At 43.0% G+C, this 26040-nt stretch overlaps 1 protein-coding gene across 3 annotated transcripts; it reads left to right on the top strand.

Moving 5' to 3' along the window:
• Nucleotides 1-672: 672 nt before the first annotated feature.
• On the top strand, nt 673-24328 carry camsap1b (calmodulin regulated spectrin-associated protein 1b). 3 transcript variants are annotated; one of them, XM_019271834.2, is made up of 19 exons: nt 673-1125; nt 2491-2657; nt 6744-7006; nt 11486-11647; nt 12428-12508; nt 12858-12890; nt 15511-15652; nt 15864-16003; nt 16175-16271; nt 16467-16590; nt 17080-17165; nt 17273-17357; nt 17478-19779; nt 19969-20105; nt 20189-20403; nt 20804-20906; nt 21011-21123; nt 21343-21461; nt 21957-24328. In XM_019271834.2, the coding sequence occupies exons 2-19, from the start codon at nt 2492-2494 to the stop codon at nt 22251-22253; spliced, it is 4665 nt and encodes a 1554-aa protein (XP_019127379.2). In that variant the 5' UTR covers nt 673-1125; nt 2491; the 3' UTR covers nt 22254-24328. The 3 variants fall into 3 exon arrangements, with proteins under 3 accessions (XP_019127379.2, XP_019127378.2, XP_019127380.2); XM_019271833.2 differs by having other exon boundaries at nt 16467-16623; XM_019271835.2 differs by lacking the exon at nt 12858-12890 and having other exon boundaries at nt 16467-16623.
• Nucleotides 24329-26040: the final 1712 nt, after the last annotated feature.

The raw sequence follows: 26040 nt of genomic DNA, 5'->3' as shown, positions 1-26040 counted from the left end.
AATATAAAATATAAAAAGTAAAGGCAAATTTAAATTCAAAAACAAGTATATACAATAAATAAAAAAACAACAACAGTATAACACCATGTTGAGGTAGTGACATTGTGCAAGTGTCCAGGTTGTGCAAACAACTGCACTGTGCAAGTATTGTTTTGATTAATATTTTGCATAAGATTTTTAAATATGCTGGATTACCTGGTGAATACTTGATGAATATTCCTGCACGAACTGCACAGCTCTTTTCATTTTAAAACATATTGTGCATATATATAATACTTTTTTTTTTTTATATATCTTCCTTATATTTGTACTTAACGTTTGTTATGCACCAATACAAACACACACAAACAACAGCAAGGACATTTAACAATGTATCTATGGTATTCCCTTAACTACCTGATACCCAAAGCCTGCAAGTGCCCTGGGGGACACGCACATTTTTCATATTCTCACTGTTTTTCTATTATTGTGTTGTGTATTTTTATTTTTGTTATTGTGTACAGAGTTTCATTGCTGTATGAACCATGTGTTTTTACTTGCAAACGGTAAATCAGGACTTTTGCATTTTCACATCATTTAATACTTTAATACTTTGATCATTATAAGTTATCCCATGATGAAATGTCATTACTACCATTACTGGTAACAATCTGGAAGCTAATCACGCATGCGCAGTCGTCGCTCAGACGCAGGCTGGGATGATAATTACATTTCTCTGGGCAGAGCGCGAACACACCGCCGGTTCTCGCTGCACAGCCCGAGAGCCGCTCAGATTATGTGTTTGTGTGGTAACTAACATGAGGCGTCTGGTGCAGAGATAGATTTATTTTTTGTTTGTTTTTTTATGTACGTCGTGTTTCCTCACCTCCCTTCTCTGCCTGGCGTTTGTCTCAGCTGAAAGCCGTGCCGTGCCGTGCCGAGGGGCTGTTGTCACACAGGCCGCAGTTCGGGTCTTGTTGCTGGGAGGAGACCATTTCAGACTCGCCTCTCCCTTTGCTAGCTGGTTATGATGTGTCGCTGCTGCTGGTGTATTCTCCACACAGCAGGCCACTGTAACGCGAGGCGGGTCCTTGGGTAAATCTGTTTTTAAAGGAGCTGACTTGGAAACACACCACACCGTTCAAGGTAAGGTCCTGCCTGCCTGCCCGGCTAGCTAACGTCATTCCCGGGGCCGTTACAGCACCCACCAGCAGGCTAGCGGTTAGCCGCTCCGGTTAGCCGCTTTGCATTTGCATACGTCGGTGTTCAGCTAACCTAACCTGAGGCGAAAGTGTCACCTTGTGTTTGCTCTGTCGTTTTTAGTGAAGTTATCGTAACACAACCATAGCAGCGTTATAATCACAGCCAATCAAGTCAACTAGCAATTTGCCTAGCTCGTTGAAGGAGCAAGCATCGGGCCGTCAACGATAAGATGATGGTGAGGTTGATGCTACAGGTAACACACACACACATATATAAATTATAATACAGAAACATTAGATAACTTTAACGAGCCTCACTCCAGTTTTATGTCGAGATAAAAGGTAATATCCCCGAGGAGTAAGTGTGAGCAGGTGTTTGCACTTGTTCCCTCACTTCATCACTGAATTATACATGTTTCTTTTTACTGTTTTAAGTGATTGTAAATGTCATTAAGAAATGATTTACAAAGGTGTTCAAGTCGAGCGACATAGTGGGCATGTCTCAACAAAACATCGACGTGAATGGGCGATTGAAAGTGAAAGTGCTTGAAGAGTTTCGCGTGGGCAGTGATTAGAAGTCTGCACGCAGTGTTTTAATAGTAATGATGAGTTTTAATCTCAAAGTTATAAAAAGATTTAAGAGAGTGAACATGGCACAGAAAGATTTAAAGGAAACGGATACAGTCTTATTTAGTTGTGAGTCTGGAGAAAACTGCTTTCAGAGTTTGTTGCAGGATGTGAGGCTGTGACTTGTTCAACCATCAGTAGGATTACTCTGTTTTTACACTTACAACAAATGTGATAATCTGTTTGACCAACATCAGATATGATTTGTTTTGCAGTACCTAATGATGTACACAACAACCAGCGAGTTTGTCTCTTGTATTCAGCACTGTTTGCAGTCACCATGGCCTGACTGTAGGTTCATTTGAGTACCAGACACTGCAAACGCACCCTTTCCACTCTATCATCAAGCATTTGACATAATGAATGTGCTCATGCCCGTGAAAATGCTACTTTGGTGCTCATGTCTCAACCACCAGATGTAAGTCTGATCGACCACTTAAGGGGAGGATCAACAGCGGCACCCGAAACAGTATTTTTCTTAATGATCAACAAACCCCAGATGAGGATTTTCTTTAATTATTTATTGGAGAATCACTCCGATAGAGCATCCAGCCACTCATACCGGCTATGCCAATCAGGATTGCAACTGTGCATGTTTAATGTTCTGTCGTTTGGCCCTTACTCAGCAGTATGTTCAGTGTAATTGTGACTATAACATCGTGTTTCTTTTTTTTCCTTTAAGGATGGACGTTGATTTATGTGCTGGCGGGGACAGTATCAGGAGGAAAGTGGAGTTGACCGGTGCCGCAGAAGGCACGATGGACGTCGTACCACTGGAGATGTATGACTCCGCCAGAGCAAAAATAGCTGCCAACCTGCGTTGGCTGTTTGCCAAAGCTTATGGAATTGGTGAGTAAATTAATTTACATCCACGCACCAAACAAACCCTAAGTATGTAATATGTGTATTTTAAGATTTACAGCTGGCTATACGGCTTATGTAATATCTATATATCTACCATTACAAACAGGTGAGCACTGAAAGTCGAATAGAACCTCAGGTAGCGCTATCTGCAGCATGTTTTCCTCGTGTTCTCGTCGTCATTTAAGATGTTGTTGTTGCAACAATGGCTTACACTTGTCTACATACTGACAGTCAGCACATTGAGCTTCGGTGGTGAAACACTGACAGGAAAAGGGAAAGAGAAAGAAATATTTGTGGCTGCGTGCACTTGAGCCAACACTAATTCCCCCATGACACTTGGCAACCGAAGGCTCTCTCACTGACTCACCAGATCCGTCCATTCTTGTAGGGTGGCCAGTGAGATTGAACCCAAATCAAGCTGAGTGACAGGCACTGAGGATTAGTCTATATTTGTTAGACTGTACTCAGAGCATGGAAAATACTGATCTGCACTGCCAGTCACTCACTCCCTGTTTAGATAGCATCAGCATTAGTAACTGAGCCTTTAGGACAGATTTTCCTGTCTTCTGTATGAATTTTAAGACCGCCTTAAGAGGATTCATCTCTTTGTGGCTGTAGAATTGGTAATCTTTAAATGTACGTCATTATCACGTTTTGTAGGGGATAAAAGTCTTCTTTATTTCGCAGGGCACAGTCAGCTTAATATATTAATAAAAGGTGTTGGGCTGTTCTGCCAGTTGAGTGAAACATAGATCGATACCTAGCGTGTAGTCGGCGCTTCATGAGGAAAAAAAAAACCCTCTCGTGTCATGTTCCTGTCATGAAACATCATGCGTGCTACTATTGTTTTACTGCAGGGCTGCTATTTACCTTTTTGTTTTGCTACGCAGCGTCTCCTTATCGTGGCAGCTAAGTTTAGTCCATGTAAACCTCAGCTATCTGATGCACGAGTCCCAGCGTTCGCTGTTTTGCATCGGTATAGTTTGTGGTTAAATCAGCCGTCATTATTTCAGCGGCTCATACAAGCTTTCTTTTGTATGCTGCGCTCTCTTATATATCTGCGGTCATTACAAAGATTTTTCTAATGCCACTGAAGACTGACAAATGACGGGAGTTGTATTGGCAATCCAGTTTGTGGATGGAAAGCTTTTGTCTTTTTGTGTCTGTTTTTCCAGCCCATTGTTTTGTTCGTAGCCGCTGTTTGCTCTGAGGTTCATTCCTTAAGTTGTGTGTTCTCAGAGTTCATATCGAGGCTCATAGGCATTCACTCAGTTCACAGCCTGCCATCTTAGGCCCTGGCTAATGATGGAACATCTTTTGTACAAACAAAACATGCATCGCAGATGAATTTGGGTGGAGATGCTGTTCACTTACAATAGCAAACCTGCACAACCCCAAAGCTCTAGAGCACAGAGGGAGGCAACTCTCAGGTGCTGCTGCAGTTATCTTCCTCCCATGGGAGCAAAATATACTAGGCCTGTTTGATTTTCACCCTATGGCTAGTATAGCATCTGCTGTGTTTGTCTTGCTGCACGACTCGCGCGGTGACTGACAGACACAAACAGTGCCATGTAAACAGTCAACGTGGCTTGGTTCTATGTTAAACGCAGTCCTGTCGTGATGTGGCGTATTTGCCAGTGCATCTTGTGTATATTCATCAGCGTGGCTTCCTTGTTAAGTCTTTGATCGTGCATGTCTGTGTTTGTGCCCTCCTGTCCTACTGCCCTCTGCGTGTGCCACAGCTGCTCCCAGCCTGAGCGACAGACAGTCAGACAAAACACCAGCGAGAGAGAGAGAGAGAGAGAGTGAGCGAGTGAGCGAGCACTTGGCATGGCTGCAGGCCCATTGCTGGTACTCACCCCACTATCCCCTGCTTGTGGTGTAATGCTGATCACGGTTGGCTAAGTCTGCAGTAGCACATATTGGGTCTTGCCGCTAGACCCTATCCTCATGCTCCACCCCATCCTAGTTAGTAAATTTTTTAGTCTGTTCCCTCATGGCAGGAGGGTGGGGGGCGGCTGCCACACGACATCAGTGTCTGTGGAATGAAGTCAAACGTGAAGTCTCACCCCAGTCAGACCCCTTTGTTTTCATACACAATCATTCCCACTGTTCTAATGCGTTTATATACTGAGACGCAGCTCGCAGGAATGACCCACACTGCTGGGTGTTGTGCATAATAGATTAATGCTGTTATTCAATAACATTCTTATTTGCACCATGTGTATGGTGGCACACAACATATCTGCAAGTCTTGTGTTGTTGTAATGCACGCGGAATGCAGTAAACAGGATCGACGTGGTCTGATGACAAATCTTCCTTATCATACTAAGCAGGGAGATTTGATGCATCAAAACAAACGCTCCTAACTACCTCCTCCTACGTTTAATGGATCGTTATTACTTACTGATGCTTTCTTTTCTGACTTTTACAGCGGTTTGTCCAGCTCACCCTGTAGGTGCTTCAGTGCTGCTCTCCTTTACCACAACCAGGCCCTGTAATTTAATGTTTGAATGCATATACAGGAGTGCAGAGTGTGTGACTGACCAGTGTGATAGACCAGCCATGGATTTGTTAAGCTCCAGCTATACTTATCATTAGCAAAGAACAGTTACAAAACATTCAGCTGTCAGCATCTCCTTTTTAGCCACACTTTAGCCAAACATTGGCAGCGGTAGGTCATATCAGCTGTTGCTAATTAACATTAATTCTGTGTGTAATTAGTATTTGATGACAGGCCAAAATTTAAGCTTATCATCTTACAGGTTTTCAACCAGGACCTCCAATATTTGAGTCAAGCAGCACATGAAAATAAGATTTGTAGTTCAGCTCTTTGTTTCAGTGTGTCAGATACATATTGAATCAACATTTAGGTAAATGTAAGTATCGGCTTGGACTCTTCTGATGCTCGATATCAGAGAGCTTAGATTAGGATAAAAAAGTTGACTGGGACATCCCTGCCTCCTAAGGTGCATCAGCAAAGACAAGGCTGCGATAGACCACGTGATGAACTGAGCAGGCTGGCAGACAAAAAACTAATCTACTGTTGCAAGAGAGAACAGCAGCAAGCTTAAAAGCAATCAGAAAAACAAAGACTAAATGAGTTAAACACTAGGAGACCGCCGCTTTGGTGTTAAGTTTATTTTATACAACCCTAGTTCAGACAAAATCTGTCATGTATGTTGTCATATCTTGTCGTATTTTTGGATTATACAAATGATGGTAGTCAAAAGTGACGAATAACTGAAACATCACCATGAAATATAACAAAAACAACAGGAAAATCCCACACATCTGACCACACGAGGATCTACAGCTGCTGGAAGAAGCTGCCTGGCTTTTTGTGAGCATGAGATTGTCAATGGGTGGCTCCCTTTATTCTCTTAGGCACTATAAACACATCAGATAAAATGGTGTATGTCCTCATCACTCAGGCAGACTTTAGGAAAAATCTAAAGGAACATTATTTTTAATCATAGCCTCAATGTGTGACTTAACTCACTGTATGTATTTGGTTTGTGCATGCCTGAAGTCAAGTGCTTCATCCCTTGCCCTTATATGGCTGTGGTTTCTGGTTTTGAGAGTGACTTCACATCCAAACCAACAGAATCTCTTGTGTAGGTCATTGTTTTCTTTCTGTTTTTTTTGTGGCTCCAGTATCAGTAATTTAGAGCTGGCAAAGCCCACTGTGTCACCTGAGACTCCTGCTCTCATTGAGGACTCGGCTAAGCAAGGATCCCAATCCTTTCCCAATGTACTCCTGAGGCAATAAGCTGCGACTTAAAATTACAAACTGCTATGTTTGCTCCAAGTAAACTGAAGCCAGCATAGAGCAAATATTACATGGAAAGTGTCGTGCTTTGTTGCATTCCTGTAGCCTGTTGATGGGTGGAGGCAGGTGGTGATGTTGTAGGTGTTTAAAGGAGCTTGCCAGGCAGCATCTGGCTATATTGTTATCAAACCAGCTAACTCGTATGTCTGTCTGTCTATCCACGATTCAAAAACTAAACTGACCATGCAACTTTACATGACAGTACCACAAGGTTCACCTGACCCCTCTCTCCATTGCAGACCATATTCCAGAAGACTTAAGGGACCCGTTCTACACAGACCAGTATGACCAGGAACACATCAAGCCGCCGGTTATCCGCCTGCTGCTTTCCTGCGAGCTCTACTGCCGTGTCTGCGCCCTCATCCTCAAGACAGAGCAGGCGGCGTCTCTTCAGTCTCACCAATCCGTCATCCAGGCTCTGTCCAGGAAGGGCATATATGTTGTCGAAAGTGATGATACACCCGTCACAGAAGGCGACCTGGCCTGTATGCCCATCAAAATGGTGAGTTGATGGACCTGATGTTGGGATAGTAATGCTGGTAGTTTCTTGGCGGGTGTTAATTGATAATCTGAGTTTTAAATTAAACATTTTCTATCTCATTTTATACTAAATGATGATTTCCAACTTGAGCTGCTGCTCCATGTGCGGTTAAAAGACAATAATAGTCAATAATGTTTATGCTCATTGAGATTCAGGTCATGTTCTCGCAATAGCTTTTATTAAACGTAACTTGTAGCACAGATTGTCTGTCCGAGAAGAAGGAAACCAGGCCAGAAGCTATAACAACTTTGAACGTTACCTGCAACATCCGCACCTCTTCCTGTTTCTGATGTATTATCTTACCACAGTGAAATCACTGGAAGAGGCTGTTGCTTTTATCCTCATCCAGCAGGACATTCAATCTGAGCCACAGGCATTTGAGACACTGGGAAGCTTCTATCTATTGTGTAGAGTAACTTTTAAAACCTTGCGGATGGGCATAAAAGTTCTTTGTAGTTGTTTTACACCAGTCACAAGGGCTCGAGTGAGTTTGAGACATGTTTTCCTGCTCGACTTAGTGGAACAGTCACCATTTGATTGGGCTGAACCCTTATCAGTTATTTTATTCAAATTAGGAGGTGGAATTTGACTGTTACTCATGCAAGATAGAGCTGTGATTAGAGTTTCTGGTGTGATTGTTATTGTGCTATGGCAATGTCGTTTGCAGTCTTAGAAGGTGTTTGACAGACCAAGTGAAGTCTAACTAAAACCTTTTTTCACTTTTTTCATATAGAAGAAATAAAAACAATAAATAAAAATGCAAAGCTATCTCCCTAAACTATGGTATTTGAAATCTGCTATTGGTGGATTTTGAAGGCAGGTGACAGGTCTGCTACATATCTGTCTTTGACAGACACACACAGGGGATGTAGCCCTGGCGAGTTGCTACCTAAATTAACGTTATAACCAATTTAGCCCACCAAAACTCTGTGACAGTTTGTGGATGTGCTTCAGTGATTGTCAAAGCTCCAGTGCAGACACGGAGAGCCTGACAGCAGATACACATAGCTGATAAGCTTGGTTAGCTCTGACTGATGACAGCTGTATTCCTGCTGCAATGAGTGGTGGTCAGTCTGTCGCTTACCTCCCGCGTTGCACACCATGTAGCCACGAGGCCACGTCCTCCATAGTGATTGTTCTTTACAGTCCTCTGGGAGTTTAGTTACACTTTAGAAACACTTCATATAGTTTTCTCCAACTGTTCTTTCTCGTTTTGCTCTTTTGTTATGGGGTTATGACAGTATAATGTTTGTCATGTTCATTTTGCTGTGTTGGTACCATTACCTCGTGTTCAAAAAGAACATATTTTAATTACACGGCATTGCTTTAACCCATGTATTAATAAGTATCATCTTTGCTGCAGTTTCCACATGTGGAACTAACTGATACTGTATCACTTTGTCAAAAAAATATAACCTTCTTATCTAGTTGATGGAAAAAAATAAATCCAAAATAACAAATCCTAATAAAAATTGAAGCCATGTCCTCTCAGAAAAGTTTAATCAGTGTTAAGAGGGTTACTCTTTCGCTAATACTTCATTGAATGGATTTTTTTGTCTGTGATATTTTTCTCACCTACATTTTTGCAAATCTGTTAAGAGCATTTGCTGAATGCTGGCACTTGAAAATCTTTCCCTTTTGTCCTCAAATGACCAGTTGAAATGCCTTTTACCCAGCCTCGATTCCCAGCTTGTTTCTGTGGAAAACATAAATGTTTTGACAGTGATGTTCATGTTTATTCATGCAGGCGACTGATGGCTTGGCTCTCCTGACCCTTTGTGCAGTCATAATACATGTAGTATGAAGTGTAACACTTGTAATATTTTCCCAGATCAGCTCTTAAACAGTAAATGTTGTTGGTGTCATCACCTGAATCAACAGCCCCACGTCACAGCGCAGTGAATGAAGTGCAGAGCAGCCCCCCGCCCTGTGCTGCAATGAGATCCGATGTCTCACGATTTCACCGACGGCACTTCACACAGGATAGAATGAACACCAGCCAGCTCACTTGCTCTCAGCCATCGTCCTACCCTTTTTGGTTACCATGGAAACCAGCAGTGGTGTTCAGCCTCCTCTCCGCAGGCTGGCTAGTTAGGGATGTGCGTCTGCTTTTCCTGTTAGCAGCCTGACAAAATAATCCACACAGCCCTGAGAGTATAAGCAGCCAGACACAAAGGCCTGGTGAGGAGACGGGGAAATCCTGAGCAGGGCACCGCTTATCTCTGATAGACTGTTGGACACCCCCCTCCCAGTTTGCTGACTTGACAAGGTGTTTCCATAGCAACCCACATTTTTCCACTTGTGTGAATGAAACAGATCCTGTACCTGCAGACAGCTCCTCTGCACCTTGTCTGACTTTTGTTAGGGCAGCCACCTCGAGAACTCAGTCCTCTTGAGAACTTTTGTGTGTGCACGCTTTCTCCTGACAGACAGACGCACACACAGCTCAGGGCAATAGCAGGCCTTGTTTCCCATGGGGCTCCATGCTGAGCTGATGAAGGGCAGTGCGAGTGTTTGAGGAGAACAAAAGATTGAACTGCACATCATGCTGTTTTCCCTTTTGTTTATTTTCTGATCACTACTTATAGACGCTAAGCTGGTAAATGCAGTGCACCTTTTGTTGACTCATTCAATGTGTTCAGTTGCTGCGTTATCATGTTGCACATACATTACTGTTAAAACTGACTCTTCCATTCATACTTTACTGCCTATTTAGCTGACTATGAACTATTTTTACACATATTTGTGTATGAAACCTAGAACCTGACAGATAGTTGATTTTATTTTGCTGACAATTAAAAAAATAAAATAGCCATACATTTTGGAGAAGGATCTCTCAGATTATTAAAAATATTTGTACAAAATATTTTCTGACATTTTATAATTACATGTGCTTATTAAGCACATGTAATTGACATATTTTCTAAATTTCCTTAATTCTTTTCATTCTAACATTATTAAATAAACTTGTATAAGAAAGTGAACTATGCAGTTATTACTTGAACTTAAATTTACTTGAGATCGTCTCAGCAATTGATTTGAGTCATTTCAAAGTCTTTTCACATGTTTTCAGCAACTATTTTCCAACATATTTAATGTATTTTGAAAGATATCTCAGAATTGCCTTTGCTTGACTTTAATGCTTAGCTTGCCTTTGAACACAAAATGCTTCAATTCAAAACAGAAACTAGAGTGAGTGAATCTAATAAGCCAGCAGAGCTCTTAGCATCCTTTTATGTCTTAATCCTTTCTTCATGTGTATGACTGAGCGGTAGTTTTCCTGTGTCCATGTTGGTCCTGCTGTAGTGAAAGCTTTGAATAGCCCTCAGTCGTTATGCTAACGAGCGTAATCGCAGTCCACTTCCATCAACAATTGGATTAGGTTTGCAGCATGTTACACAAAGCACTGACTGCAACAAGCCAGGCATGTTTATGTAATGGATTCAGGTGCTGCATTATTGGCAGTGACGCTGTGGACGAGGAATAACCCTTAATAACTTTTACAAGGAACGAGACAAAATAGTTTTTTCTCAGCATATTTAGTTTAGTATGTGACTGGTTAATATCAACTCTGGCTATTAAGAAGCAATATTTTTACTGTTAGGCACCAGGTGTTAGGCCACTTGGAGTAGAGATACCCCTGCTGGGCCTCTTGATTCCAGCAGGATAGAGAGCATGTTAAAGGGTGGACACCCATTGTGCTGAGTGAGAGTTTTCACCTTTGATTAAACCGTGGTAGGTTATTTAAAGCTACACAATTGTTTTGGAACCTCAGGATTGTCTCTCTAGAGCTATAGATCATTTGTCTTATCCACACCCTGTAGTGGCTGGTGCGTCCCAGAATGCACTGCTCGTCAAGTATTTGTTGTATAACAGAATGTGACCTTTTGATTGATGATTCATTACCTGTAAAAGTAATAACTGCGATATGCTTTAAACAAACTGGATCTCACAAGTGTCGTGCAAATATGTCTGAATGATAATCATAACAAACATTCAAACAGGGACCTGACCTACCAATGTTACACGTCAGAGTCTGTTTATAGGTCTCGGGGAGTACTACTGCATGTGTGAAAAAATGGTGTATGAAGCCTTTTGTGGCTCCAAAGAGAAAATCTCATCATTTGTTATGCAGTGTCTCCAATTGGTGTTGATTTCTCACTTTTAATGGGTTAGATTTATCAGGAAGGGGATATTTAAAACACAGTAAATACACTCAGCATAGTCATCATTGCTTGTTGGAGCTGGAGGGTAAACATACATTTGATCATATTCCACACTAAAAGGCTCCACAGCCTTTTGTGTTGTGTAAATCTGCATTAGCTTATAATATCCAGTTCTTTGCCTCCAGCTTTGATGTTAATTGCATTGGAAACTGCAGGAGAAAAAAAAATCCAATGAAATTGAATTGTCCTCTGTTTCCCTTTTTCTCTTGGCCAGAGTGCTCACATGCCGATGATCGATGCCCTGATGATGGCCTACACGGTGGAGATGATCAGCATCGAGAAAGTGGTGGCTTCCGTCAAGCGCTTCTCCACCTTCAGTGCTTCCAAGGAGCTACCCTTTGACCTGGAGGATGCTATGGTCTTCTGGATCAACAAGGTTTGAACATAGCACAGATGCAATAAAAGAAAGCATATATTTAAAAACCTTTCACAACAGAGTTTAGCCGTTTTATTCCCTAAACGTCTAGTTAAGTCAACCTAGTGCACATAAAAAGAGGCTCAGGCTCAAGTTGCGCTCATCTTTCAATGGGCTGAAGGCCTGAGGCAGCGAGAGCCATGACTCAGTGATGTCGTCATTGTGATAATGGACACACTGTCTGGGAAAATGAAAGTCCATTTGTAATAGACAATTTATTTTCAGGGAAAATTTTTCAGGGTAATCTAACACACACACACACGGTGAGAAACATGATTTCTCCCTGAAAACATGATTCTTGTGCCATGGGTTGGTACATGAGAGGAGAAGTTATTACACATGTGCCGTTGTATTTAAAACATCTCATTTTAACAGTGACAAATTAGCACAAACTAGCCTCCAGAGCTCTAAATAACTGGGTTTCCACTTCTAAAGAGTTGAGTATTTGTAAAATTGTGCTGTGAGGGAAAAGCTGTGTCTGTCTGGCTGTCCTGTCACTGAGCTGACAGTCTGCTCTGAGACAGACACATGCACCAAGAAGAAGAGTAAGTTAGCAAGCCAGTCTTCCAAAATAAGGTCGAGTGTTGGGGAGAAACCTGTTTACTGACCTGTTGCATGTATGCGCAGATTTACAGATCTAAACGTGTTCTTAAATTATCTGTGTAACCTGGTTTCTCTCAATAACCTGGTTTCTTCAGTGCATGTAAACGTCCTAAATATGTCTTTTTATATCTTGTGCAGGTGAACATGAAGATGAGGGAGATTACGGAGCGGGAACACAAAGTCAAGCACCACCCGCTGGAGTCCCCCAGCCACCAAAAGGTAAAGCCACTCACAGTGTCTCGCAGTTGATTCTTTTACAGGAGAGAAATTCAATATACTGGAGCCAAAAGGTCCAGTAGCTCTGTATTTCTGGTTTTGTGTGTTTGCGTGGTGTCATCACCACAAAATCAAACAAAATCCAGGTTCAAGACACCGGCAGGATCCTTATTTTTATGACATTGTTTCTCCCTGATGGCATTTTGGAGTTGTTTTGACCCTGCTTTCTTCTTCTCTGTTTATACCGGAAGCAGATCCGATCCTTTGTCTGTGACCTCTGACCTGTTAATCTTTTTGCTCCTGTCCCTCATCTGTCCCTCCCTTCCCTCTTTCATCCCTGCAAACTGGATAGTCTCCCTCCAAATGGTATTGGAAGCTAGTCCCTGTAAGTTGGTTGCCAGCCTGGCCCCCCCCCACCATAACCCCATTTTCTTTACCCTCTCCCCCTTGCACGCATAGTTCTGTGTTGATGTGTGCGCACACTCCACCGTGGCTCATTGAAGCTCATTCTGTGCTGCTTGTAGCCAGCAAGGGGGAGAAAGCTGACAGGTTTTTTTTTGTTTGTTTTTTTTTTGGTTCCTTTTTTTTTTTCCCTCTTGTGGCAAATACACCACACAGGTGTATTCTGACCTTTTGTGAAGTCTTCAAAAAAATATTCTTTTAGCTACGCAATGTGTGCTATTTCATTTCAAGCTCAAGTCGGCTACGTAGATCCGCTGGTCGCGTGTGTGTGGTATTTGCTTGCCCAGTGAGAAAAAGAGCAAATCCATGCCTACACCTTCTTTGCTTTGCAGTCCCATCCCTGGTCACCTCCTCTCACTGATCTGCTTTGTCATTCCCCCTCCGTTCTCTCTCTTCTGCTCTCACACACTGTTTCCTCTGTGCCCACAATCTTCTCTGACAGTATCTCTTCTCTGTGTGTGTGTGTGTTAGCCTGATGTCATGCACGAGCTGGCCCAATGCATGCTGGAGCCAGAGGAACTCTCTGAAGTGGTACAGTGTTCCCTCTTAGTCAGGAGAAAACTCCCTTAAGTATAATTAATTTTGTTGTAGAGCTCCTCAAGTTTTGTTGGTAGTTTTACCTGTGACTTGTGACAGAAGCTATGACAGTACAGTTGGTAGAATTGTGATGAATGGCCTCCCAGCACACTGTGAAGCATCAGAGTAAATCAAAATGTATTGTAATCTAAATATAATTTTTTTTAAAGCTGCTCAGGTGTGTTTTTTTTAAATTGTGCATAGTGGTTCATAGTTTGTAGGGTTGTAGCATGTTTGATCAGTTTGGATTTAAAATAAAGCTTTGATTTTTTTTTTTTAATTTCCTAATGGTTTAATTGTTAACCACTCTGCGCTTCACAACAGCTGGGTGACGTCATGGATACTATGCCCACTTTTTATTTAGTCTATGTCTGTGGCCTGATGAATTACTGCATGTTTTAGGCAGACACTGATAGTTAATGTTTAAAGCTTTTAAATATTAATATCTATTGCCTATACAAGATGAATACTGCGTCAGTCAGCACAGAGCAGATCAAGCTGGCAGCCGGAAGTCAGACACACAAACGACGTAGAGGATCTGGTCGATTTTCAAAATAAAACCCCCTGTGCATTGTAAAAACAGGCCAAATGAACTATACTCATGTTAGAAGCACATATACAACGCACAACAAGGAAAAATGACCAAATCTGAGCAAGTTCACAAAGTCCTGCGGGTGAAACAATCCTGGTGGGCTCTGAAGTTGGGTGGAGAATGGACCAAAACGGTGTCGCAGTCACGATATCACAAAGCCATGCCCGGTAGGATCCAGGCGTAATGGTCACTCTGTTTTTAAATGACCTCAAACCAGGTTTGATGTTTCTGTACTTCAGTTTTTTGTTACTTACCAACCAGCTGATACTGATATACCCATAATAATAATAATAATAATAATATCAGGTCTATTAGTCATCCCCACTTCTGTATCGTAAATATCTCTGCAGAGACTTGATCTGCATTTCAAAAAACCTTTTGATTAATTGTCATTATGCCTCCTTTACAAGTGCCACAGAAAATGTCATATTAATTATTCATTTCGAAGAAAGCTGTGGTGTTCCCAGAGTAAGGTGAATATTTGTACATCGTGCAGAAACATTTGGAGTTAGAAGCAGCAGTATCGGTCAGTACAGTCTGCTTTGGCATTGTGTGTTCTATATTTATGTTGCTCCAAATCATATGTAGGTCTGTAATGTCCATTTTTAGTTTCAGTGTGTGCACATGCCTATCTAACAATGTTTATATTTGAGTCTGTTGTATTTAGCTCATATACTTTCTCAATGAACAGTGGAGGCTGAAATAAATACTGAAAATTTACATCCTTACCAGCTGTAAAGAATATACATCCAAAATTAAGGCATCTGGGGTGAGTTTCTATACTAAGTTCACACGCGTTTCCTATAAGTGGGCCAGAGAATACCCCAGTTTCCCTTCCAGTCTGCTAGCTCATGTTACCTAGTTTGACTGGACTCCACTACTTGCTGCTTTCCAACTAAGGCCTGAGGAAGGCTGACCATCCATATGTGTTGTTCATGTCACTGTTTTAACATCTCCACCTCCATCAGCTCATAGTTAACCAGGTCTTCAGGGTTCTCCCTAAACTGCGTGATCATGGTGCCACATAATCTTGTCATTCAGCATTATTTTCTTTTGGAAATTAACATCAAACCTCCTGCCGATCAGTTGAAGAGGAGAATATGTTTTGTTTTAAAACCCCTGGGGAGAACCTTGATCTGATCTGATGTGAAAATAGAGCATTAACTGGAGCCGAAAACATCCGTGATCAATGTATGCCTTGACTAGTCCAGGCATGAATCTCACAACAAAAGAGATTTGCACTTGTGTGACACTAGTCATCGCATTTAGGATGTTTTATGAAGTGCCATTGGTTGGTAGTACCATGGTGGTGGGTCTTGTTGCTGCTGTGGCTTTTCATTTCACAAAACACTCATCCTGTCCCCCTGGTGGTTAGGTACGGTATCGTCGGGAGCACGCCTCAGGCCGACAGCTGCCCTTCTTCCCACTGCTGGAAGACCTGATGAGGGATGTTTGTGACGGAGCTGCACTGCTCGCCGTGGTCCACTGCTACTGCCCGGACCTCATGAAGCTGGAGGGTATGCTGCACGGACACACCCACGCTCAGTAGCTGTGCCTCACTAATTAGCAGTTACCCTCGAATAACACATTGAACTTAATATCCATGTGTGATACTATTTTTGGCACTTGCACATGGCTTACTGTCCCCGTCCAGTCAGTGTGACATTTATAGCCATCAGACCATTGAGTTGCATCCTGATCTGACCTGCTGTCTGCCTGTCCAATCAGATATTTGCCTCAAGGAAGTACCCTCCATTGCTGATAGCCTGTACAACATCCAGCTACTCAGAGAGTTCGCCAACGAGTATCTGAATAAAAGTTTCTATCTGACGACTGAGGACATGCTCTACTCACCACTCGTGCTCAAGGTACAAACATTGACATACATTTGGAATAAAATTTACATTAAGCTATTATATAGGTTCTCAATAGACACAGCTGCTCACTATTTATTTTATATTATGTGGGGGTTAACTGTTCTTTTGTCTTTTCAAGCCCTATGATGAAATCTTTTTAACATGTTTCTTCTCTCTATGTAGCACAATGTCATGGTGTTCATTGCTGAACTCTTCTGGTGGTTCGAGACTGTCAAGCCAGAGTTTGTACAACCGAGAGATCTCCAAGAGTTCAAAGATGGTAAGAGCTGGACAAAATTATGACTAAGTAGCTTTTAGTGGCATAATTAAAACACATGTTCAGCATCCTGAAAGTTACTCAAAACGTAAACTCACCATTTAATTGTAGCATAGCTGCAAAAAAGTGTAACCATTATTGTTTGTAGATGTACATGTGTTGACATGTTGAACAACTCTTTCTCCCTCCTCTCCTCAGCTCGAGCCATAGCTCAGCCCAAGAGTGCCCGCCCATCAGTGCCTATCTCCAACGCCACCAAGCGCAGCTTCCTGGCCAGCCCTGGTGTTGGCGATAACCAGAGTAGCCCAGAAGTCTGTAACAGGTACTTCCTGCACCCTGAAGACTCTGACCCCCTGTAAGTCTTCTCTCACTTTCCTTCTCATTCCGCCTCATCATGATCCTGTCTTCTAACAAGTTACAGTAGCCCTACAAGGATGGGTAGATATGCAACTGACCTTTATTCTCATGTATGTTTCCCCTTTAGTCCTTTGTCTTTACCTTCAACAAATGTATCAATGATTTGCACAAAGTTGTCTCTTTGTCTGTGTGGGAGAATGAAAGTTTAGTCAGCTTAAAGGGCGCAGAACCTTTGGGAGATTTTCATGTCACTGCTTGTCGGTTGTCTGGGGAAATATTTGGCTGTTACTGTAACTGTGTTGAAAGACCTCTCAATGCATTTGTTTGGGTCTCGGGTTGTGTTGTCTTGAGCTTGTGCACCTGTGCTAAAAGAATTTCTGCAAATCTGCTCTGCTAATAGTGTTCTGAATGACCATTGCATACCTGCTAAAAAAAATATTTCTTGACTTTTTAGTAAAGGGGGTCCAACCTTCAGTCCTTCCCACCCACTCCTGCCCCTCCGACAGAGGCAGCAAAAGCAGCAAGGAGACGACGGTGCAGGTAAGGACATCACTCTATACACTCTTGAATGTCCAACTTGTTCTAATATGATTGTGACCAGCTGCTGTTTTTATACTTAATCATTGCTTGTTTGTGTTTCTGGTTAGGTCTTAGAAACCGCTCCAACTCCCTGACTCAGGTGGACGGACAACCCAGAGGCTCTGTTGTTGCATGGCCCGACAAGAGGCAGAGGTACCTAAAGTTGTTTTTAAAAAAGTAAACTAGTTGTAGTGTTTTTGGCGGAAATATATAAATTCCATACATTGTAAGCTGTACATCACTCACTTCATTTTCCATGCTCTCCTTCTGCAGACCACTATCCACACTGAGTCCCTACATGTTTCATTCAGCCACAGACAGTGATGCAGACATAGCTTCTGGTGACAGTGTGAGTCTAGCTCGCTCCATAAGTAAAGACAGCCTGGCGTCCAACGTCGTCACCGTCACACCCAAACACCAGACTTCTGTCCACCAGCCATCACAGGCTCCAGTGCGAAGAATTAATGGCCACGGCCTCCTTGGCAATGTCAACATGGAGGCTGAGGAAGAAACTCTGGTGGCAGTTGCCAGGACTGATAGTTCTGTCATCCCTAAAAGGGTCGACGGGACGCAGGCAACTGCCACAGTGGGACCGAAACCCTCTACTGAGTCCAAACCTGAACCAGATAGCTTTTACCTAGAACCACTGATGCCTGCCGTGCTCAAAACGGCTAAAGAGAAGTCTGTATGCCTAAACAAGGAGGAGGAGAGTGGTGAGGGGCCTCGCTCTTCAGGAAGGGGCTCTCTACGCCGAGGAGATGGATCGGCATCGGCCGTTCGTAGGAAAGCTCCCGGTAACCTGAACCAAACCTTTACTCCTCTGGGTGAAGAGGAACACCTGCCAGAGGAGCCTCCACAGAGTCAGGCAGATGTCAGGCCCATTCTTACCAGCAGCATGGACCCCTCGTCCAGAGAGCCAGCCGGGGGTTTCTACCTGCATTCAGATTCTGACGAACCAAAGTCTGGCCAGGTCCAGGACGTTGAGCTGGAAGAAATGGATGAAGAGGAAGAGGATCTGGATGAAGCCGTTACCACTAAGGACCCCAACTGGCCCAGGAAGACTTTTATTGAGGATGAAGAAGAAGAATCAGCCAAACTTCAAGAGGACATGAATGTGAAAGAGCATGAGGACAAAGACATCAATGGTTGCAGCGGTCGCTCCAGCCCCTGTCTCAGCGTTAACTCCCAGGCCAGCAGCATGGCCAGTGGCAGTGTGCGCATGACTTCCTTTGCTGAACGCAAAGCCCAGCAACAGCGCTTTGGCAGCAACCATGACCTACGCTCCAGTGCCTCCAGCTCTCAAAGGACCACTCCAGATGGATCAGAGAGCAGCGGGCCCCTGCCTTCCTCCTGGAGGATTAAAAGAGACCAGAGCCCCTCCTCACCCTTGGGAGGATGCTCTCGTACAGGTGATGGTAGCGGTGGTGCCAATGTACTGGCTTCTGAAATCGTCCAGCTCCGTATGCAGCTGGAGGAGAAGCGACGTGCCATTGAGCACCAGAAGAAGAAGATGGAGGTACTGTCGGCGAGGCAGAGACAGAAGCTGGGGAAGGCGGCCTTTCTGCACATTGTAAAGAAAGGTGGAGGCAAGAGTGACACATTACCCAACCCACTTAAAGCTGACATCTCTAAAGATGAGCTCAGTCTGGAGAAAGGACCATCAAGTAAAGATGATATGTGTGTGGATGCCCTGAGGGGGGACAAAGAGGTAGAAGGAACCACCCCGCCAGGTGCCTTAGAAGCAGACAGGAAGGGGAACGGCGGAAGTTTCTACCTAGAAGAAGAACTGGACCTGAATGAATGCAGCCGCTCCATCGAGCTGCTGAATGACGCCATCGGCAGCATCCAGCAGCAGATGATGCAGCTGTCACTGCAGCAGGAGATGTTGATGAAACAGAATGTACAGTCCCCCTCTGGTGTAACTCCACCTCTTCCGAGCAGCGACAAAAATGTTGACCCTAAGGCAGGGGCAAGCTTTCACTATGTGGAGCACCTCTCTGGCAACAGCACAGCCCCCGCCAGGAAACCTCCCAAGCTGAGCTCAGGCCGGAGCTCCAGGTCCAAACCATCTGAGCTAAAAATAGCCAAGGAGCAAAGCCGACACACCTCCAGGACCCTTACTCCCACCCAGAGTGGGTCAGAGACATTACCACACTCAAGGCAGTTAGCTGGGGGCAGGTCCCCCAGGGCAGAGCAGCCTGACAGCCCCAGAAACCCCACAGTAGGAGAGACAATCGACAGGCCGGGCTCTGGCCACATTCGGAGCGCCACCTTCCGGCTCCGCGACGAGGCAAACATGCGTCTGCCAACCCGAGTGGACCTGACGGCAGTTGTTGCCCCAGAAGTGTCCTTTGAGGAGTGCCTTTCCAGCACCATGAGAGAGTCTGAGCTCAATTCTTCAGACGGTTCGGGGAAAGAGAACATACCATCAGAGGAGACGCAACGCAGCAAAACACACCTGATTGAGGTCGACCTGTCGGAGCTGAAAGACCCCGAGGAAGAGGAGGCGGCTGAGGACAGAACGACAGAAGGAGGGGATGGAGAGCAAAAGTCAGTCATGGGCTTCTTCTTCAAGGTAATGCAGAAATAGATCTACACTGCAGGGTTTCTATTATTTTCAATAAAATCTCCTGATTAAAAATGATTTAGGCCACAGTCTTAACTGATTGTGCTCCTTGATGATTGAGCTATTCAACATTTAATTCAATTTTAAATGATTAAATGCTTTAGTAAACAAATTATGTTCTTTTTTTTCTTGTTTTAGGATGAGCAGAAAGCAGAGGATGAGCTGGCAAAGAAGAGAGCAGCGTTCTTGCTGAAACAGCAGAAGAAAGCTGAGGAGGCCCGACTCCGTAAACAACAACTAGAAGCAGAATCTGAGCTCAAACGGGATGAAGCCAGGTTATTTTACAATTATTGGATTGAGATGTTATTGGTCCAAAAAAAAAAAGAAATGAAAAATCATGGGTTTGGTTTCTTTTTAGACGAAAGGCCGAGGAGGATCGCTTGCGTAAAGAGGAGGAGAAGACGCGGCGGGAGCTGATAAAGCAGGAGTATCTGCGGAGGAAGCAGCAGGAGATGTTTGAGGAACAAGGTCTCGTCAAGCCCAAAACCCCCAAACCGAAGCAGAAACACAGACCCAAGTCTGTCTTCAGAGAGGAATCCTCCAGCGATAATTTCTCCAAGGGCTCTTCCACACGTAAGATCGTCACATAACTAGTTTGAGTTTAATTTACCTGTTCCATTTTTTTCTTACATGTCTCGTCTTGACGCGCTTGATTTTTATTTCCATCTGAAGCTGTGGGGCACGTTGGCTGACTGCCAGTTTTTTCTTTTTAATTTACATGTCTACCGGTTATAAATTTTAACATGACAGGTTCATTTCTGACACCACGATTCATTTCTGGATCATTTTCTGCATTAAATAATGGGTTAAAGATTAAATACTGAAATGATGGTTGTTGAAGATTTTATTTTGAAGTTTTATAGACAAATCTTATATATTCAGTCCAACTGCTATGAAGTTTGATGAAGTCTGTTTTTAGCAGAAAGTGCCACACATTTCTAAAAAATAATTGCGTCCTCTCTGTTTCATACAGCTGACAACCTGAGCAACGCCCAATCAGGCTCCAGTCTCTCCCTGGCCTCTGCTGCCACCAACGAGGCCGACAGCGTCAACTCCGGAGGGGCTGGCTCCCAGCGGTAAATAACTCACTGTTTTATTTTTAAACGTTTTATGATTTGCTGTATTTTGAATTTGCAAAAAAAAATGTCATGTCATGCTTATCGTTCATTGTGTCTTCCAGCTGTGACTCTGTGGAGTCGTTTCCGGGCAGTCGTAACAACAGTCGGACTGCAGAAAGAGACTGGGACAACGGCTCTACTGCATCTTCCATCACTTCCATGGCTGAATATACTGGTAGGTGCACACATTTCATTCTGATGTCTCGACCATTATCAAATATATTACATAGGTAACAGACCAATATACCTGTCACGTTAAACATGGACAGTCAGAACACAGTAAACGGACTGTACTTACCTGCCAAAGTCACCGTTATTTGACATAGACTAGACCGCAGTACATTTATTTGATTTCTTTCTTTGATTCTTATGTGGTCTGTCTTTTCTCCTTTAGGTCCCAAACTATTCAAGGAGCCCAGTGCCAAGTCGAATAAGCCAATCATCCACAATGCAATCTCGCACTGCTGCCTAGCTGGCAAAGTCAACGAGCCTCAGAAGAACCAGATCTTAGAGGTCAGTTCTGTCAGACATGAACCAGCTTACTCTGCTCCATGGTTGTCAAAGATCTTTGTGAATGAACACTGTTAGAGATATTTTCTATGTAGATTTTTCTCAATGTGCTTCTGCTAGTATTGATTTCTGTCATAGTCAGTTAAGCTGACTGAGCTCACCGTCTTCTAACATGAAATCCTGTCACACTGCTAACATGGCAGATTCATTTTTGTGGTACAGACCCAGGAAACAATTGTATTTCCTGAACAACAAAACCTGTAACATGAGCCTGCAGAAAACTGCTGTAGATGACAGACAGGATGACATTTTTAGGGGAAAAAGTCTCTTTTTCATGGGAAAGTATTATTTCTTGATCATTTTGTAGACAGATTTTTCTGCCTTTCTAGAATTTGAACCATAAGGCTTGCACTGACAAACCTAACAGTGTCGCAGACCTCGATGTTATTTCTATCAATCCTGTATTAATACTTCAATTTAACCTCCTTCCCCCAATAGGAGCTAGAGAAGTGCGAGTCCAATCACATGATGATCCTGTTTCGCGACGGCGGCTGCCAGTTCCGGGCGCTCTATTCGTACTTCCCAGACACCGAAGAGATACAAAAGCTGACGGGCACGGGACCCAAGAGCATCAGCAAGAAGATGATCGACAAGCTGTACAAGTACAGCTCAGACCGGAAGCAGTTCACCGTCATCCCTGCCAAGACTGTGTCGGTCAGCGTGGATGCTCTGACTATCCACAACCACCTGTGGCAGGCCAAGAGAGGCGCTGTGCCAAAGAAAAGCGCAAAATAGCAAAGCGGATTTTTTTCAAACGCCCCTCTGTCATCCAAATCATCTTATCCCCATCCTGCTTGTTTTTCCTGAATAGACTGCATTGACGCTCACCGCCATGCTGGGGCTGGAAACCTGCTCGGCAGAGGCCGCATTTACGGGCATGTGGTCACCTGTAGGTGGACCAAGGCAGAAACAAGGGAAAAGGGGTGTGTGTGTGTGTGTATGGGTGTGTGTGTGTGTGTGTGTGTCACAGGTGGTCAGGGTCTGGTGCTTGCAACAAAAAGAGGAATGCCGGCTGATGTCGCTTTTTTTCTCCCTGTGATCTCAGTGCGATCTGTTCAGGTTTCTTTTGGCCCGGCTCAATTTTTTTCTACGATGACCACGTCTCAAGCATGTGGCTTTTTTTTTTTTTTCCTTTTCCCCCTCTCTCTCTGTCACTCTCTCTCTCTCGTATTTGATGGATGTATTTATTTATTAGTTCAGCACTGTCATGGTCGAGAGCTCAGCTGCAGCACTAAAGTCCTTCCTTTCCCTCTGGAAACGCCTCGATGTTTGGATGAATTCGGACAAAAAGAGCAGGAACATCAAGGGGATTTCTGTTTGCTCATTCCGGAAACTCCGAAGTAAGGGACCTTTGTACAGCCCTTTAGGACAGTCGGACTGCTCTGCTGTCCCAACAAAAATCTCTTCCTGCGTGGACTGTAGAATCTGTCAAATCAGGCTGGCATTGCCAATTTTGCCTCACCAGGGAACTCCAAAAAAAACCTGCTGCTCTGAACTGTCTTCTTCTTTTTTTGTCACGGCGGACCTCCTTAGGTCTCCGTAAGACATCTGTTGGCCTTTTCACGCATCGTGGTACTATTTATTCAACCGCTTTTTAAACTAGACGCTGATCGTGTAGCACTGGATATGTGTATAGCAAAAAAAAAAAAAAGAAAAAGGAAAAAAAAAAAGTTACCGGCGGTCATTTTAAATACTTTTATTTGTCAAAACATCCTTTTTCTTGAGGGTGTCAAAAAAGGGTGAATGATAGATTTTGGTACACAAATGATGCTTTTTTTTTTTAGCTTTTTTTTTTTTTTTTTAATTATTATTAAAGCAATGTGGTATAGAGTTTGAGCTGATGTTATGTGTTTTCATCATAACGGGAATTCTCTGATGTTTAGAGCTTAGTTGTGTTTTCCTCTCTCTCCACTGGGCACTCTTGAATTGTCCTGTATAAAGGTGCACTCATGAACACTTGTCGACGGCTTCTTTCATGCAATGTAACTCCCCTCCCTGAGTGTTTTTGTCGGCCTATCCTATCTTTAACTAAGAGAGCAGCAAACACACACACACACACACGCACACTCTTGTTATGAAGAGTGTGTCCGTGTTGCTCTGTAACCGGCTCAAATGACAGTATTTGATATATTCAGGGGTTTGTGTGTGCAGGCGGGCGGGGGACTGTGGTTCAGTTATGTACCAACATTAAAGAACATTCCTCCAAGGTGTTGACAAACACTGCCAGATCGTCTCTCTCTCTCTTTCTCTCCATCTTTTCAGTCTTCATCAAAAGTGCTTTTTTTTTATTTTAGAAACCATTTGTTGGCCTCAAGAACAACCAGAAGTGTTGCACGAGCACTTTACTTTCTGTTTGTTGGGGAATTTTAACTTTTTTTTTTTTTTTGAATGGGCATAAAAACTAAGAACTAATCAATAACACTGCTGTTGCTCGCTTCGTAAATTGTAAAAAAACTAAACCAAACACTAAGATTTAATACTGACGTAAAGCTGAGGGACCTCCGCTGATACGATACTACTGCTGTCTCCAAAAACAGAATACTTGATTTCTCATTTGCTGCATTTTGATTTGTTTTTGGGGCATTTGGGCGGAGGGAGGTGGCAGATCTTTAATTGTATGTGAGTGTATTTTTATGTTAACTAAAAAGATTGTATTGGCATTTGGTCACCATTTTTGTTACACTAGTGTACTTTTCATCTTTGTTGATTTTACCTTTTTGATCCCATGCCATCTATTTATTTTAAAAATGGAAGCACTGAAACGGAATAAATTTTCAAGTGAATAAAAGTCACATTTTTCATTTTTTATTTCTTTTCTCATGGCTTGATTTGTTCATTTGTGAGACTCGCTGTTTGTTTTAGTTTTAGACGCCACACTAATCACAACGTTTTCACAAATAAGCTGCTGCTTCTTTTCACTGGAATGTTTAATTTTCTACACATTTAAGTTAAAACTTACATCACAGGCTTGTGTGAATCTTTTCGGAGCAAAGACGCAAAAATGTGTCCTCCAACATGACGGAGGGGGTTTCTGACTTAAGCAACCTAAAGCATTAAACATTTTCAGACCTCCCCTGGTCACTGCATCACACTCTACCACCCAACTGGAACAGCGGCCTCAGCGCATTAATGCCAGCGCTCATAACCATGGCAAACTCCTGATCCGCCATGGCAACTGTGTTTCTTCTTCACACCTGCTAGTTCAGGTGATCACAACCTTCAACCTTGATAAACTGTCACTCGTCCAAGTTGTAGACCAGATCAGATCGGACACCATGAAGGGTAAGTGCATATATTTCATGCTCAAACACTGAAAGAAGCTAACGATGAAAATCTAATCTGATTTGTTTGTATCTTCTCAGTTGTTGCAGGTCTTGCTTTATTGCTGGCAAATGTGTTTAGCAAGCCTTGTGTTAGAGAGGGACAGATTTCATTCTGCTTCAACATACCTCCAGGTGAGGACTTCAAAATGTGATTGAAAATGTTTAATGATAGACTTAGAATTAGAATTTCAAAGGACAATTATGTTGAGCTGTCATTAGCCTTTTAATTAAATGTCTTCCTTACCTCAGCTTTTTAAAAATGTAAATGAACTCTGTCATCCTCAAATTCATTATATTTTCATGAAAGCTGTGCTGAGGATGATACACAAAATCTTTTTATGGCAGAAAAGCATTGCTCAAACTTAAAGTGTAGTTTATCTGTATCTATAGTGTCATCTGATGATTAGAATGCTGTGTAAGAGCGTTCATTGTGGGAACGTTTTGTTATATATGTTGAGATAACCTTCAGTCTGGTGATGGTGCATTGCACAACATGACCACTAGATGGCAACAGAAGCAAGAAAGTGCTCATTTAAAAAAATAATTGCCACAAATATAGGGTAACAACATACAAAACATAAAGTCTGCTCCGGTGTGTCACACACTCAGTGGCCTACACTCAGGTTCCCTTTTACATCTGCATTTCATGCTTGAATAAATGTAGTAAAAAGGCATCTAAACACCAGAACAGCAGCACTTGGTCAAGCAACATGAAATGAATGCAGCTGTTTTCATATAAAAGCTGCTCTTGTGTTGCGGTTCCATATTCAGTAACCTAAATGTAATTCTAATACTGTACCCTTAGCTTTCACATCTGGTATTTCATCTCTGACGATGGTCCTGGAGGACGTCGGGGAGATAAACTCCACAGTGTTACACAGCGACAACCTCGCCTCTGTAACCAGGCTCAGGATTGAGAATGCTGGTGTCACTGGAATCGCTGAAGGGGCCTTCAGTTCTTTCCAGAACCTCACAGATCTCCATCTAAACCAGAACTTGCTGACCGAGATGAACCCAAACTGGTTTGGTCGCCCTGATATCCTGAAAAAGCTCAGCCTCACCGAAAACCACATTGAAGTTCTGAATGAGACCATGCTCAACGGGCTTGTTAACCTCAAGAGCCTCAGTCTGAATAAGAACAGGATCAGAACAATCGATCCAAATAGTTTTAACTCTCAGACTGTCTTGGATGAATTGGA

This window comes from Larimichthys crocea, chromosome III, assembly GCF_000972845.2.
Source record: "Larimichthys crocea isolate SSNF chromosome III, L_crocea_2.0, whole genome shotgun sequence".
NCBI classification, from domain to species: domain Eukaryota; kingdom Metazoa; phylum Chordata; class Actinopteri; family Sciaenidae; genus Larimichthys; species Larimichthys crocea.
This window is presented reverse-complemented; position numbering and strand designations above follow the sequence as displayed.